This window comes from Anopheles funestus, chromosome 3RL (assembly GCF_943734845.2).
Source record: "Anopheles funestus chromosome 3RL, idAnoFuneDA-416_04, whole genome shotgun sequence".
In the NCBI taxonomy this organism is placed as follows: Eukaryota; Metazoa; Arthropoda; class Insecta; order Diptera; family Culicidae; genus Anopheles; species Anopheles funestus.
The window spans coordinates 34,773,353-34,790,152 of NC_064599.1; the positions used below are offsets into that span (position 1 = coordinate 34,773,353).

Sequence of the window (16,800 nt, forward strand, 5' to 3'; positions counted from 1 at the left end):
TTCGCCCCGACACAGACGGTCCGATGTCCGAAGAGTTTGTTTAGTACGATATCATCCATTTAGCGCTAAATTAGACTATCTCACGGTGATGTGTCTACAGCAAAACTCTCAAACAATGTCAAGCTCATCCAGATTGAACAAATTCTCCTTACCTGCGTCTTCTCTGTGTGTGGTCATTTGCATGTGCTAGCAAATTCCACTATTATGCATCGCAAATCGATGCAAATCGTTTCGAAGGCAGGGGTAAAGGTGAGTACGCTAATGGGTACGCTTATCAAGTTGAGTAGACAGCAGGTCCAAACCTGTATCACGTGTGGAGAAAGATGGCGTTCTGTACGGTGGGTCAGCTTATCAACTGATCATTATCTGCATCTAACATCACGCTGCACCAGCGAAACATACCACTTTAAGTGTTTTTGGACACGAATATAATGTAAGGGAAGGTCCCTATTTATGGAATACGCCATATAGCCGACAGTTTCAAGGCTATCAAAATCTTTAGTGATCAAAGTGAATAATATTGTTTTAGGCAACTAAATAACCCAGGTTTTAATTTTTTCGATCAACGAACAATAGAGTAATATTCTATTCTACATCTGAAATCAACTTGGAGTTTGAAGTAAACAGTCTGAAATGAAACATTTTTCAGTCATTCTTTACATACAACTTTAATGAATTTTATTTCCAAAGGCAAAAGGTAGGATAACACCGATAAAAGATGATGAGCTGGTGGGACTAGATCGGTATATACTACTATGAGTCATTGAAATAATACGAAGCTATCACTTGAGAGCTCAGCTTTACGAACATGATTCTCCAAATTTTACAATTGGTTTTTCGTGACTGATTAACCTAATGATCAAATGAATAAAATGCCAACGTATTTTTAAGCTGTTTCTTTATTAAAATAATGAAATAATATCCTGACCTTGGAGGCTCTAAAATTCAGGTCTTCTGTTCAGGAGGTGGTACAAAATTAGTTGAGACTTAATTCTACAACATGGCCGAGCTGATACAATTTCATTAAAATAAGAAATAAATAAAAATCACTCAGTTAAATCTACACAGTTGGCTAACAAATACAGCTCATATGAAAGTTTAACCAAAACATTAGCAAAGCGAGGAAAAAATAATTTGTAAAATGGCTTAGCTAGTTTTGAAACATTGTGACTTCTGTTTGAAAACCATAATGATCATAATATTGTGAAAATATGGTGTCTTTGGACGAAGTCATATTTTTCCAAGGCCTCTCTTTGTAATGTGAAATAGATTAATATTTTTGCCAAAGTTGTGACATTTTAAATCGCAGGCATGATGGTTCGTTAGCCAATGATGTTCTAGTATTTTTTTCTTCAGATAATTATGGTTATGTAGCCTTTAGAGACTTCAAATTCTTTATCTAAAATACTTAGATTTTTAAGTAAAATAATAACCTTTGTATTGCTGGCTGTTTATTGCTGTGAATCAATCTACCGATTTTTTTCCAACACCAAAGAAACCCAATCAAGTCTAGTGTTCTTCGAGTGGACTGTATATATTTTGCAGGAGAGGACACAAGTATGAATTTCGGGAGCAAAGAAAAAACACGTCCTTTCACTAAGTTCAATACTTGCACTCTGCTTTATTCATATTGGTATTTGTGCACACGTTACAGGAAGCCAAGGTGTCCTTACGACTGAGGTATACTTGGCTCCCAACTACCAATTTCAAAAATACCCAAATAGCATAACATCCTCCCCGGCGTTGAAATAGTATTTCAATCTCCATCTTCGTCTAACGGCAACAAACAGACTTCGGTTACCGCACGTTTGAACTCCGCTCCATTCGACATTCTAACAGTAACGACGCGCGTTGCACCGTCATCTCCGGGGTGTACAGCTACTATTCTACCAAGCGGCCACTGCAGAGGTGGTGTATTCTGGTCTATCAGCAGCACAAGAAATCCCACCTTGATCTCCTTCCGCTTCAACCATTTCGAACGATTCTGCAGCTCCGGCAGATACTCTGCAGTCCACCGTCTCCAGAAGTGTTGCAGCATAGACTGCACCAACTGCCATCGTGAGAGACGGTTTTCTTTAAGGATAGAATAGTCAGGTTCAGGAATAGTTTGCAATTCCCTTCCTATCAGGAAATGTGCTGGGGTGATTGCAGTGTAATCGGACGGATCATCAGAGCTCGGTATTAAAGGTCGAGAATTTAATACCGCTTCTATCTGTGTCAGCGTCGTGTAGAGCTCCTCGTAGGTTAGTTTTCTTTCACCAACAATTCGTTTCAAGTGGTGTTTGACCTGCTTCACGCCAGCCTCCCATATACCACCAAAGTGCGGACTTCGAGGTGGTATGAACGACCAGTCAATACCTTTGTCAGTGCAATAATCGGTGATCTTCTTCGTGGCGCATTCGTTCTGGAAAATACGCCAAAGCTCATGCAACTCCGTTTTGGCCCCTGCAAAGTTGGTTGCATTGTCAGAACGTATAGTTTTCGGGTATCCACGACGGCTGGTGAATCGTCGCAAGCTTGCAAGGAAGGCATCCGTCGTCAAGTCCGAAACCAATTCTACGTGTACGGCTCGAGTTTGCAAGCATACGAACAAGCAGACGTAGGCCTTCGTAATTTGTGGCTTGCGAGTTGTTGAAGACTTAATCAAGAAGGGACCAGCGTAATCCACACCTGTATTCGCAAAGACAGGTGCTGGCTGAACACGATACGACGGCAAATCACCCATTATCTGCGTCGTCTTCAATGGATTTGCCTTGAAGCATACGATACATTTTCGTATTACCTTACGGATGATACTCTTCACATTCAGTGGCCAGTACCGTTGACGTACAACTGCAAGCAAACCTCTTTGTCCAATGTGCAAGTTGTCGTTGTGTAGTTCACGAATAAGTGCCTCGGTGACAGGATGCTTAGCTGGTAGCAGCATCTGGTGACGACTATCGTATGGTATGAGAGCTCGCTTGATTCTACCCCCTACTCGTAAAATGCCATCGTCGGGATCCCAAAACGCCTTCAGTCCATTTAGTCGACGGTTTTTGTTTGCACCGTCCATCAGCGCGAGGATATCTGGCTGGAAAGCTTCGCGTTGAACCATCTGCACAATTACGTACGTCGCTGTACGCATCTCTATCGCTGTGAGTCGAACCTTTACCAGCTCCGTTTTGCGTGACTTGATGAACCTAGCAAAACGCACCAAGTAGGCCATACTCCTAACCATTTTTGTAAAACTGCTCAACCTCTCAAACATCGCGAAACGTTCGAAAGGAACAGTCATGGTCAACGTCACTCCAGATCGCATTTCTGGTAGCTCGTTGTCTGGTATTTCCAATTCGTCCGCATTCTTGGTGATGACTTGAAGTGGCCACGGTTGCCACCACATCGTTGAACTAATCAATTTCTTAGGCGTGACTCCACGGGAAATTAAATCGGCTGGATTCTCGTAAGTGGAAATATAATGCCAGTGGAATGATTGGTCGAGTTGTTGAATCTCCCTTACCCGATTTGAAACGTACGTCTGCAGGAGCTCCGGTGGTTTCTTAAGCCAAGACAAGACGATTTTTGAATCGCTCCATAGGTGAACAGACTCAATTTGAAGCTCCGTAGCATTCAGGAACTTTACGACCATTCTTGCTAGTAACAGTGCCGCCAGTAGTTCAGCTCGAGGGGTCGTAATGGCCTTCTCCTTCGGATTCCTCTTCTTCGGTAGAATTCGGGACTTACTGCAAATCAGTTGCATCCTGGACTCCTCGTTGGCAAAAGATCCCTGTATGTACAAACATGCACCATAGGCTTGGTCGGATGCGTCAGCGAACCCTTGCAGTTCCAACTGGAGCACATCCTCCCAGGAAATCCATCTTGGAACTCGGACTTCCCTCAGCGCTGTCATCTCGGTTCGGAAGTGTTGCCACTTCTCGTTGACTTCGGTGGGGACTGGGTCATCCCATTCGATTTTCAGTTCGCCGACCTCTCGTAGTATCAGCTTAGCGTATGTAATTACTGGCCCAAAGAATCCAAGCGGGTCGAAAATCTTGGCCAGTTGACTCAGAAGTCTTCTCCGAGTCATTCCTTCTAGGTTGTCGAAGTCAGGAACGGATACCGAAAACCAATCCTCAAACGGATTCCATGTAATGCCTAACGTCTTAACGGTCGTCTTGCAGGTGTTGTCGGTAACCTCAAAAGAATTTCCTCGTAACTCTTCTGCTACTCCTGCAACGATATCGGAATGATTAGCACACCACTTATGAGCGCTGAAACAAGCTTTCGCTAGCAATTTTGTCACATCTCGTTGTAGTTGGCATGCTTCCGCAAGTGTATTGGCGCCCGTCAGTGTATCGTCCATATATGTTCCTCTGTTGACCACCTCGGCAGCCCTCGGGAACTCGTCCTGATGATCGTTTGCAGCTTGTTTGAGCGCCATGGTTGCTTGGAATGGAGAGGGTCCCAAGCCATACGTAACCGTGAGCAGCTCTCTTACTGTAAGTGGATCGTTCCGATTGTATCTCCAAAAGATTCGCTGGTACCTAGTGTCTTCCGGATGGACGATCACCTGACGAAACATCTTCGGAATATCGAGTGTGAAGACGTATCTAAAACCTCTGAAACGAAGCAAAATTGCAGTGAGGTCGTTCTGGACTGTTGGTCCAGTCATCAAGACGTCGTTTATCGAAACACCTGTTGACGTCTTCGCCGACCCGTCAAACACGACTCGGAGTTTAGTTGTCGTGCTTGAAGGCCTCAGCACGCAGTGATGAGGTAGATAAAACACCGACCCTGGATCTTCGTTCGGTGCTTCCACAATCTCGCGCATGTGTCCGAGTTTCTCGTACTCTCGGATGAACTGCGAGTATTGCTCCTTTAGGTCCGGCTGCTTGTCGAGTTTTCTCTCCAGAGCCAGAAAACGTTGCAGCGCTGTTTCACGCGAGTCTCCTAACTCGCCCTTACGTTCGTTGAAGGGATGTCGAACCACATACCGACCCTCCGCAGTTCGCTCGTGAGTGCGTTGGAAATGTGCCAGACACACCTCTTCGTCCGCCTTCGGAGAAGAGCGGGGCTCGTCGCAGGATTCAACCTTGTAGAAGTTCCGCAGCAGATCGATGAGCGGCTCATCGTCAGCAGTACGGCAAAGTGTGCGCGCAACGATCGTCGTATCACTCGCAATCACACCGCCGGCTATCCAACCTAGCTTCGTGTATCGCAGCACAGGTCGATTAGGACCGAGTTCGCATCGACCATCTTGCATCAAATTCCAAAAAGAATCCGCGCCAATCAGCATATCGACAGGTCCTCTTCTGTTGAAGGTAGGGTCGGCCAGCACCTGTTCGCTCGAGATGGGCCACTGTGATATGTCAAAAGACTTCGATGGAAGTTCACCAGTGATTCGTGGGGTCACTAGAAAATCCAGTTCAGCAACAATGTCTCCGGAACGAGACCTGATCGTCGTGCGCAACCTACGGTTTAAACGTGTTTTATTACCATTTAAACTACTTACGATGACGTCCGTGGTTTCCATTTTTATCGAGAGAAGGTTAGCAAATCGTTCGGTGACAAAGTTTAGTTGTGATGCAGAATCCAGAATTGCTCGGCACGGGTATGGCGTACTACACAAACCGTCTACTAAAACAACTGCGGTCGAGAGCACGGTTTGTCTTTCCGGATCCACTTCTTTTGCACACAAGGTGGTCGGAGCTTCAGCAGGCACGAACGTTGGCGCTACACTAGCGGGAACATGGCTAGGGTTGTCTTCGTGGAGTAAGCTGTGATGTTTCTTGCCACATCGACGGCAAGAACCAGACTGACATGCTCGGATGCGGTGACCATTCGATAAACAGTTGAAGCAAGCGCCACACCGTTTCACTATTTCGTGCCTTTCACTGACACTCTTCTGCTTGAAAAGCTCACAGTGTCTTAGTTCATGCATGGCGCTGCATATTGGACACTTTTCCTGTTGCTGAGATTCACCGACAACTAGCGTTTTTGCCACTGCCCTTGGCTTCGCAGCTTCCGTCGAAGGTTTCACGCCGGTGTCTAGCTTCTCTGCAATTCTACATTGCTCCTCCAAAAACTCGATCAATGTAGCGTAAGTTGAAAACACGTTTTTCTTTTGTTTAGTTTCCCACGCAACCCTTAGTTTCTTATCCAACTTGTTGGCTATAAGGTTTACCAGCATTTGCTCACCAAGACCGTCTACCGGAAAACTATGATTTTTCAACGCCTCGACGTTTTTAGTACAGGTGTCGATCACCTTACGCAAGTTTGCTGCATTGTCGCGACTGACCTTGGTTAGACCAAAGAGGTTCTCTATGTGTTTGTCTACGACAACCCGTTTATCCTCGTAGCGTTGCGTAAGGATCTTCCAAGCTGCTTCATAATCGTTGTTGTTCACTAACTCGTCGTCGATGATACCTGCCGCCTTTCCGACCAGACTGTTCCGGAGATGGAACAATTTCAGGGCTGGTTCTTCCTGCTGGTATCGATTCATTACGGTAGTAAACATAGCCTTGAATGAGTACCACTTCTCATACGATCCATCGAACGTCGGTAAGGGCACTTTCAACGGTGGAAGGTAGGGCTGAGCTTGCGGCAGGATCGATGGCACAACTGGAGCTGCTGCCTCCATTTTGGGCGCGGAATCTAAGCACATGCTCAACTTCAGCGAAACTTCGTTAAACACTTTCTCAAACTCGATGTACTGATCGTTCTGCTCTTCGTCATCGGCTTCAGAGAGCGTTAGTTCGTAGATTTTATTCTGCACTTCATTGCATTCGTTGTACACGTTTGCTAAAGCCTTTTCTTGGAGCTGAAGGAAGCGCACGTTTTTTACGTTGGTGTTGGGTTGTTCATCGCTATCACACAAGGCTGCACTCACACGACTTAGCTTTCGACGCACTGCCTCGCGTTGCTTCACTAAAACCTTCAACTGAGCATCCATTTTGTTGGAATCTTTTTTTACTTTCTGTTGTTGCTGTGTTGGTTCTAGAGAATGAGATGTCGATTGTTTTTCTGGTGTTCGTTTCAGTTTCTTTGACCGTGTAAACGGTGATTGCATTGTACACTACGTATGCACACTCACTACTTCACTTGCGCCGGTCCGCCATTTGCTTTAGGCAAAACCCACGCCAAGCTAAGATGCACGCGGTTCTATACTGAATACGCACTTTTTTCGATCGGAATGCCTTCGGGCTGACATCCGACGACTCACACTTTCCGAATTACGGTCCTTTGTTTTTCGGATAGTGCTACTCTATTGGCTCGGTAGCGACGCACCACGTGTCACGCCACTAACATCCGACTGTGGATGTTCCATAAACCGATTTTACGCGAAAAGGCACAGATAACGCACACTGGTTTTCAACGTATCCGGTTCCGTAGGACCAAACTGTTCTTCGAGTGGACTGTATATATTTTGCAGGAGAGGACACAAGTATGAATTTCGGGAGCAAAGAAAAAACACGTCCTTTCACTAAGTTCAATACTTGCACTCTGCTTTATTCATATTGGTATTTGTGCACACGTTACAGGAAGCCAAGGTGTCCTTACGACTGAGGTATACTTGGCTCCCAACTACCAATTTCAAAAATACCCAAATAGCATAACATCTAGCATCAGCAGGGGAATCTTTATCACAACACAAAAAGACACTCACTTCGACCGGCACCACCTTTCAATGGCATTCCGAATGGAACGTTGTGGTCCATATCTTCGCCGTGCCTATCACAGCCTGCCGGCAGCATTTTTGCAAATAAGCAGCAAAACTAACTCCGGCCACAATCTTTATCCGTTATCAGGAACGACCGGTGGACGGTTTTGCGAAATTGAAATAAATTGGTCAATTATTATTATTTGCGCCTGGTTGTTCACCGCACGAGTACCGAATGGTGGTGGTGTTGGTAGTGTGTGTGAATCGACCCCACAAAGCGAGAAGATCATAACCTTTAAAATGTTGCAAAGAATTGGCCGTGAAGTGATACAAAAAAAAAGAATAACAAAAAAATAAAACACAAATATCATCTACTTGAAATTGAAACTCTTGTATTGAAGATAACTGAAGGTGATCGCAAGGTAAGGTAAGACAAGCGCAAACATTAAAAAGAAGATTTCTCATCAATCACTTCTTATAGCCGATAATGCCTGTGGGACGTTCTCCATTGGGTTGAGTTTTTTGTTTGTTTATTATTTTGGTTGATACCACACCATCATCAACACAATCACTGACAACCTACAATATCTTATCGCGGTTTGGAAGTTTGCACCGAAACAAATAAGCAACCTTGAGCATAATCTATTCTGGTCAGTTTTGCAGACTGCAAATTGGCACGAGATTGTTAGTAAGTAATCCTCAACGTGTTGATCTTATGCTTTATCGATTAATTGAAATAGACATTGCCATTCTCGCATCGTGCACAGTTTAGAAGAGAGACAAATACACCATTGTTTTTTAACCTTTTTTTTAAAGAACATTTGATGTTTGTTTTAAAGAACATTTAATTAAATAGACGCAATGCGTTATTTTTGCACCTAATAACATACAAATTAGTTATTGCTTAAGAAACGGTGTTTGTCTTTAAAAAAATGCTACACGTATAAGCTCAGGTCACTGGAATGCAACTGTTTTGTCATCCGGAAGTGCATCAACAAAGCACCCAACAAACGGGTAGAAATGAAAGCAATTTAAATCAAATTTGCCACCGCGATCAACAAACCAACGAAGCGTGTAGCAAATCAACACACACACACACCCGTCTGATTGCACGCGTGTAAAGAACGTGTGGCCTTACGTCATCTACCCTTGAAGTGTGAGCAGTTTGGGATTTTTAGTGCACTCTCGAACGATGCAAATGTATAAAAAGTGTGTGTTTTTTCCAATTTCTTCATTCATTCTTCAGTGTTCCGTTGAGACCGGTTGGATCGGGTTTTTTTGTATGACATTTATTAGGGATCAGTGTACAAGTGTGACCCCAATGGCGGTGAAAAAAGAACCTCCTCAGCTGATTGTGATCAAAACAACTTGTCATGAAGCACAACGACAAAATACAAACTGGGGTTTGGGTGGGCGGAAGATAAGACTCGTTTTTGTTGGAGTTTTGTTTTAGGGGCTTTACCCAAGCGACAGATGGCTCAGGGTTTGAAGGGAATTGTACAAAACAGAGCTTTCTTTTATGAGAGTTGTCGCTTTTATTACTGCCAGGTGTTCAAGATCTAGAATGATTTTGTTTTAACCGTCGTTAGACAATGCAGTTAAACAAATTGAGTACTACTGTTTCGTTCTTTTACCGGTATCGTAGATAAATAGATAAATGAACAGGTGGTCGAATAAAGATGAAGAACATTGTTTGAACATTATTTTCTTCTCGCGAAATTCTTCGCATTCAAACTAGCACAAATTCTTCTTGTATGGTATTACATGGTGTACGAGCGTTTTGCTTTACCACATACACCAATGGAGTGTTTTAATATTAGGAATACCAGGATTAAAACCTGAACCAGGATTAGAAATACCACAAATACCAGGACAGAATCTAAAAAAGGGACATTTTGACTACTATTCAATGTTCCCTGAATGCAGCAAAAACAGTCAGGGCTGATCTATCGAAAAACTTGAAATTTGTGAAGATGAAAGTTATCTAAATACATCAATTCAAATTTTTTGGCTTAAAAACTCCCCGTATCTTAGGTTAATGGATTCATTCGAATAGAGCACAGTTGTTAACGACACCAATATCCACTTCCAATAATAACCCCCCCCCCCCCCCTCCAAAAGCCCAGCTAATGGATAAAATTAAAACATTTTTGAGGCCCTTCTCAGGGAGATTGTGAAGTGCAGCTTGTTCCAGGTTCCAAAACAGGATTGAAGCTGTGATCGTTAGCAATGGTGGCCATTTTCAGTGAACAATGTTTTTTTTTTTTAATCATAAAGAACAACCTGGCCGTATTGCTTAATCAGTGAACAATGTTGCTAGTATTGAAATTGGCTCTGTCTCTAATTTATTATTGTTAATTCTTTACATTTAATAGAAACAAAGACTTTTACTAATAAACTAGTCTCTTATTTAAATGATGAATAAAACAAATATAACTATAATTAGTTTCTGAAATAATAACAAAATCCATTCGTTTCATTCTAAACAATAGACTCATACGAAGTTCGTCGACACAGTACAAAATAATATTCCTTCCTATCTTATCGTTTTTTTTTTGCTTCACCATTTAGAATGTGGTTTGCGATAGAAAATTTCTCATTGAAAACCTTTTCTTTACGGCTTCAAACCTTGCACATTAGATCAGCCGAATCGAATGGTGAACGGTTAAGAAAAACCCATTTAGGACTTTTTCCATCCGATTGAGCATGGAAGCTTCTTTCGAATGCACATTGGAGTTTCAAATGCACCATCACCGGAGGGTGTGAATTTGCATGTGAAACGAAAAAAAAAATCTCACACACACACGTTTACCGACAGCTAGCACTAGCACTAGAGTGGGCGAATTTCAAATCAAAAGTGAATCACATTTCAGTTCACTGTTGCCGGCAATCCACCTCAACCACCACTTTGGCCTTCGAGAAAATAGGTCTGACAGTGGATGAAAGTTTTACATATTGGAATTTTAAATATTTCTTGCCATTAGAATGCAATTTGGGCAGATCCACACCTTCCGACCCGTAAGTGTCACACGGATTTTCAGCAGAGTGCACGGGATGGATTTGGTACGTTTCCGATTGCTCTTCTTTCACTGGGTGGGCGTTGCTTAAATGGTATTTTTAAGTTATTTTTTTTTGTTCAAGGATTTTTGAAATGTTATACAAAAAAAAAAAAAGAACTAGGAATAAGGCGATCGTACTGTTCAAAAATCTACACTTCACATCGTACCGAAGAGTAAAGGGCTATGAGTATTTATTAATCCTTCTCTAGTTTCCATTCGTTTTTTTTATTTTTCAAGGCAACCAAAATGGACGGAACGATAAAATATGCTTTCTCGCAGGTTCTCGAAAATATGTGCAAAAGCACTAGATACACTATCCGCTTAATGGATTTTGCTGATGAACATAAATCACAAATGAATTGGAGATCTTTTTTTTGTTGAGTTGATCCTTTTTTTCCTCTCCTTTCGATAGTTAAATTATTCCTTTGTGTAGTACCATTATCGGTGGTAGGAAATTCTTCTGCCCGAGAGCATTCTGGAACAGCTTCGTTCGATTTATTTCCACAAGGAGGCACATTAACACACCACAGGCGAAACACTCACATGTATATGCTTATGGATGGCTATTTTATGGGAATTTTTCTTTTCAGCGTGAAACGATTTAACGACACTTCACATGGTTGCGATACCGGTTAAGCTTATGGCACACGTCGACCTACTTGTTACGGAACGATCTGCCACACTTGAGCATTTGCACTCGAGCACATGTTTTATTTCAACTAGCTAGTACAATATCCTTAAACTCACTTCAAAATTCTGTTTCGAAAGAATTACCCGAAAACATACGTTCCGGTGTACCTTTTTCTCAGCGACAACATCCGGTTAGCTCACTGTTCACACCCGGGCGATCGTTCGCACTACTGACACTTGCACTAGCCGTTGCGCACAATCCGCACAAACCTTCCGAAACCGTAGGCGTACTAACGACCGATGGCCGTGATGGCGGAGATGGCCACTTAAGCCACTTAAACCGTTGTGCGCCGATCCACGCAAGGAAGGGCAACCAAAACCAAACAAGAAGCGAATGTTGGAATGAATATCTTGATAAGCCGCTGCAAGACGGTTACATTGACGTGGTTGGGAAGAAGTGGTTGGAACTGGGAAGGGATCAAGATAACGATCAGTTTCTTTGCCGTCTTGTTCGTTTTGCTTTTATGCTCTGTGCATTACTTTCTTTACACATCAGCGACTCAACTCACTGTTGCGTTTATGCGGACAAACGCACCCGTTACGCTGCAAAACGCCCACCGTCAAATGGAGCGTTATTGTGACAGTTACGTGTTGGGGGAAAATGGGAAATACGGAACACATCAAAAAAGTGTGCTTTTTACTGAACTTAAAAAAGGTAAATACCGATCCAGTGGGCTCTAACCTTAAACCTGTGCTGCACACTAATGCGTACACACACACACACACACACACACGCAATTAAAACGCAGCCACTGTGGGGAACTTTCTCGCTACTAAGTAACACACGGTGGTAGTGTCGCGGAAATATGAACCTCACGCCTCGACTGACCAACTCGAACTGATTAGGCGGAACCGGTGCGCTGATAAGCTAATGGCGCCGGTGTGTTCACGCGTGCTTGTGCTCGCGCACAGGTTTGATCGAAACGCGCGGTTCTTTGTGTTGGTGTGAAGCTGCAGTGTTGAAATCTTCTCCTGCGATAGGAGATTTGAGCGAGAAATGAGAATAAAAAATGAGAAATGAGAATATCAAATAGATATATTTTACCGCTCAATATTTAAATAAATTTAAAAAAATATTTAGGCAAAAAATGGAAATTCTCCTTCTGGGTTCTACATTCGTTATCTTCGTCAAACATCAACAGGTATCTGCTGCGATCAGCTCCTACACGGTAACTTCATCGCTTCGGGGCACCAAATTACAATCGTTTTAAGCTCTAGTTCGAAAAGCATATTTACTCGTCCGGGCGTACCGATATCGGAACACTTACGTAATGCAGTCTAGCACGCTGTACAAGTTTCATCCCAAGTTTGGCTCTGCTGGTGCAAAGGTTTTGTGTTTGCAGAATATATTGACGCAATTCACAGCTGCACCACAGTGACCACTTAGCACTTGTGTTAAAGGGGGTGCCTTTTAAAGGAAGCTACTCTCAAATTCCGTACAGATTTGCTCCCTTTTGCTGCTTCCTAATATTTTCTGTTTAATTAAATTTGTACACAATTTCCTGACAGCCAAAAAAAAAAGAAACCATGTAAAGAAGTAATTTTGTGGTAAAATAATAAAAAAAACCCCTACAATGCCCTTTTGATGTTGATTTTTATTTTAAAGCAAAATTTTCCTCCTGGCCAAAACGCGGTAAGCAGAAACAATTTGCTCATCTAAACGGTATTGACAAAACAGAAAAACAATTAACTGATAAGCAAACTAGCATGCTACTGTTAATTATGTTGCCATAAAAGAGCGCCTGATAGGTGAGGTGCGATAGTGGCCTCGATGGTCTAATTTTGCCCATGGGGCAGTATGCTGTTGTTGCGCTTCTACCGTATATTCTAGTTCCGCACTGTGGCGTACCAGCTACTAAAGGCACGGCTTCGCACTGGGGTACACGTTGTTGTGCTTTTTCCCTTTTTCACACGGTGACAACAGAAACAATTACGATCGTAAGCATAATTTATCGTTTTTGCTCATTGTTAAGGCGATCCCATTTATCATGGACAAGCAAGGCAACAGTGCCATAGAGTTCGGGTTCGAAATATGCATATGTGTGTGTGTTGTTGTTTGTCCTTGTGTTCATCCTCACCCTTCACTGGTTCGTATGCAGTTCCTAATTGCAGTGTTGTGCACGTTGCATGCATTCCGGAACGGTTCACTGGTGGTTGATGTTTTACCAAAGGGCGTAAAGGATCAGGGCGTTTTAGCTAATCGTTCCTACAAGGTTATTACAATTAGCTCTTTTGCTTGCTGTTTCGAAGGTTGTTGCTTAAAACTAAGTGCTCCCAAGTATGAGACAGTACATTATTTTAGTATTTCTGTATGGATGAATATACTAAAACTATGTGTGAAGAAGTTTATTACTATAAAACATTATTTGGACAATAGCTCACTTTGAACCACTCGAATCATAAATCAAAATGCTATCATTCAACGGAAAGAGTAGGATAAGAATCCTTTTTTTACACGTCATGCATGCATCAGTACTATAAATCTTAATCTACCTTCTCTAGAAAAGATTTTCAATGAAAAGGCTACAATGTGATTGGGTTTAGCCCTATAGCAGCTTCTTCTGTGTCATACAAAATGTAATAAGTTTGACTAAAGTTATATTAGCCATGACATTAAAAACGGATTTTCTAAGTTTAAAAAATATATTACTTTTGGTGGAAAAATGTTTATTTTTGTGTAGCTCTTAAAAACCGTTTCGTTTTCTCATAGTGCTTTCCACCGTGATGCATTTCCATAGTATACTTTCAGGCGCATTGCTACAGTCGACATTCAAGACGCGATTAGAGCAATGCAGGGTTTGACAAGCAAACAGAAGTTGTTCTTATAACAAAAAATCTGTTGAAAGGTGACACAAAGTCTCTAGAACAAATATTAAAATACATTATTTATGTTGACAAGATGCTAAAAAAAATATTAATACAAAACAACTAAATATTATTAGGATGCTTCCATTTCTAAACAAAGCTTGCGAATGGAAGAACCCAGCAAAAGTTCTTCTAAAACGTGCCGGTCTAATGGTTATCCACATATTTTATGGTTTTGCAAATGTGCATAATTCTTTCTCATAGCTAGCTACTTCAACCGCGTCACCCATAAATCGAGCATATGCAACGTTGGAAAGTGACGATATAGACGCGCATTAGTCTACGGTGCTGGTTGATTTATAAGAGGAAATAAATTATTACGCGACACGGTGAAGGTTTCCTGGCGAACTTTTTTTCCATTTTTTAAAGAGAGTATCGGTTGACAGTATTTTCTCTCTCTTACCGTTTTCCACAATAGATGGAAAATCGTTCGTTATTTATAAGCAATAGCTTAATTTAAAAGGAAATGGTCCAGAACGAACGAACGATAAAATGGGGTCAGTGTGAGGTGTAGCTTCAGCTTGTTCTGTTATAAGTTGTTTTTAATTCATGAAACATTGTAACTCCCGCAGAGAACAACATGAAGCATTATACTTGCCAAAAAAAAATCTTAACGAAACGCACCCTACGCTACTGTTCGTCATTGGGAAGTGGAGAATGGTGTTTGACCTTTTTAAGTTGGATATTTTTTACCGTCTGGTTGAGGAAGGCTTTTGATTTTGGTCGCTCGCTTACGCACGTGGCCATTAAGAGTAGATCAGACTTGAAGCTGTGGACGATCCGGTTGAGGGTTTTGGTCCGCTTGATTTCTTCCCTGTTTTTCCTTACCTTCTATAATTTCATATTTCTCAGTTTCATTACGTGCCGTTGCATCGGCACTGTTGACGTAGAACATTACCGGTCTGGTAAGCGATCGATGGAAGGGAACGAAATGACTGCTCGTGGTTATTTTTCCCCCTTTTGCTTTGCTTCGCTTTTTCTCAAGTCACGGTGAAGAAGCGCTAGCTGCGGTTTCGCGATTCGTGCGATCGTGGTTTCAAGCTTCGTATGGTTGAGCTGCAACTCGAGACGAAAATTCCGATCCATTCTCATAAAGTTCCGCGGTAAAGAGTAAATTGCAAATGGAACATAAGAAACAAAAAAAAAAAATTGCGGACACAAATACATGTGCAAAACAGATTGAACAACAACAGTCCATCTTTTGGGGGCTTTTGCACAAGAGCGGAAGAATATAATCATTAAATGTGTTTCGATACGATTAGATATACTTTGGAAATTAATAAATCACGCCCACCGTTTCGATCAGCATTTGCTTGATCTAGCGTTTCCGAATGTATCTTCACCTTCTCGAACGGTGGAAGATTATTAAGCTTCAACGCAACGTGACCCAACCTACGCCAGTTTCTGCCTGCTTGCAGAGGCGTTCTGATTGCTTGTAAAAGGCTCAAGAAATCATGTATGTTGAAAATCTTTGTGAATTAACCTTCATGAAGGAACAATTTTCTGCTTTATCGTGATTTCCTCAGTTGTATGATTTAATGAAGGTTTTATTTGTAAATTACATATTTTTCAAAATGTAATCGTTTAATGTAATTTTAACACAAAACATTAGAAAATTTAATATAATTTAATATACAAAGCAACTGTTGAAACCATATTTTTGTTTTATTATCAACTGAAATTATGTGCTAGAAAAATATTCAATAAGGTGTAATTATAATTAAAAACAATAAAAACAACTTACTGGTATTAGCTTCTTTCTCTTTAATTTCACCTGTAAAAGCTTCAGAACCACAACTTGTTTGACAACGGTAATATGTATCTTTAATGATTAATGATTTAAAATGTATTTATTGCTCTTCAATCATTTAAATCCCGTTTCATCTAGTAGCGTAACGATGATTTAATCATAAAGAACGTTGTATACAATGAAATCATTTCTTACTTTTTATTTATTTGAAGAATACAGTTACTTCCACAGATTTCTTTAATTTTGATTTAAAAAGAGAATTTTCCATTTTATTGCCGCTTCATACACTAAACACGTGAATTATACATAAGAAAACTGTTTATTTCCTGACCTGAAGCTTTCTCGTATTAAATCAATCGAAGAAATTTATGGTTCTTGATTGGCTCCAAGACTTCGACCGGATCAAAAACCGGCCGACGGTCCCGTAATGACAGATCGATGCATTTTCCACTGCTTTTACCATTCATTCAACTCTCTTTTGGTTTATTCTCGATTGAAAAGAGAGAGAGAGAGAGAGAAAAAAAAGGGAAACAAAAAGATCATATAAACACACATAACGCATACGCAACATTCCTCTTAGGTTTAGACTCTTGTTGTTGTCGGTATGCTTACCTTAGTGGGTCCAACATCCTCACAGAAACAAATACACACAAAAAATAACGCCAAATGAGCACCCATTAGCTGGCAAAAGCACGCCAACCCGCCGACGCACCGAACAGGTATTAAATGTGCAATTAAAATTTATGAAATACTTACCCCGAACCAAACCGAGTCCATTCGGGATTGGGTGGTACGTGGAA

At 41.5% G+C, this 16,800-nt stretch overlaps 2 protein-coding genes across 4 annotated transcripts in view; both read right to left on the reverse strand.

Annotated features, from left to right (window-relative positions):
* LOC125771668 (axotactin) overlaps positions 1 to 12,241 on the reverse strand; it is a 53,808-nt gene extending 41,567 nt beyond the window's left edge. For 2 of the 3 annotated variants that reach the window (XM_049442521.1, XM_049442517.1), the window contains exon 1: positions 12,068 to 12,241. The gene's annotated coding sequence lies outside the window, so the exon portion shown is untranslated. Of the gene's footprint in view, positions 1 to 12,048 lie in introns of all 3 variants that reach the window. The other variant, XM_049442518.1, reaches the window with a different exon arrangement.
* LOC125767176 (uncharacterized) lies at positions 1,757 to 6,928 on the reverse strand. Its single transcript, XM_049433490.1, has one exon. It carries the CDS (start codon positions 6,926 to 6,928, stop codon positions 1,757 to 1,759), a length of 5,172 nt encoding a protein of 1,723 aa, XP_049289447.1.
* Positions 12,242 to 16,800: the final 4,559 nt, after the last annotated feature.

Bases quoted from the DNA above. Each gene is read 5' to 3' on its own strand.
- LOC125767176 (XM_049433490.1), bottom strand. From the start codon at position 6,928: ATGGATGCTCAGTTGAAGGTTTTAGTGAAGCAACGCGAGGCAGTGCGT.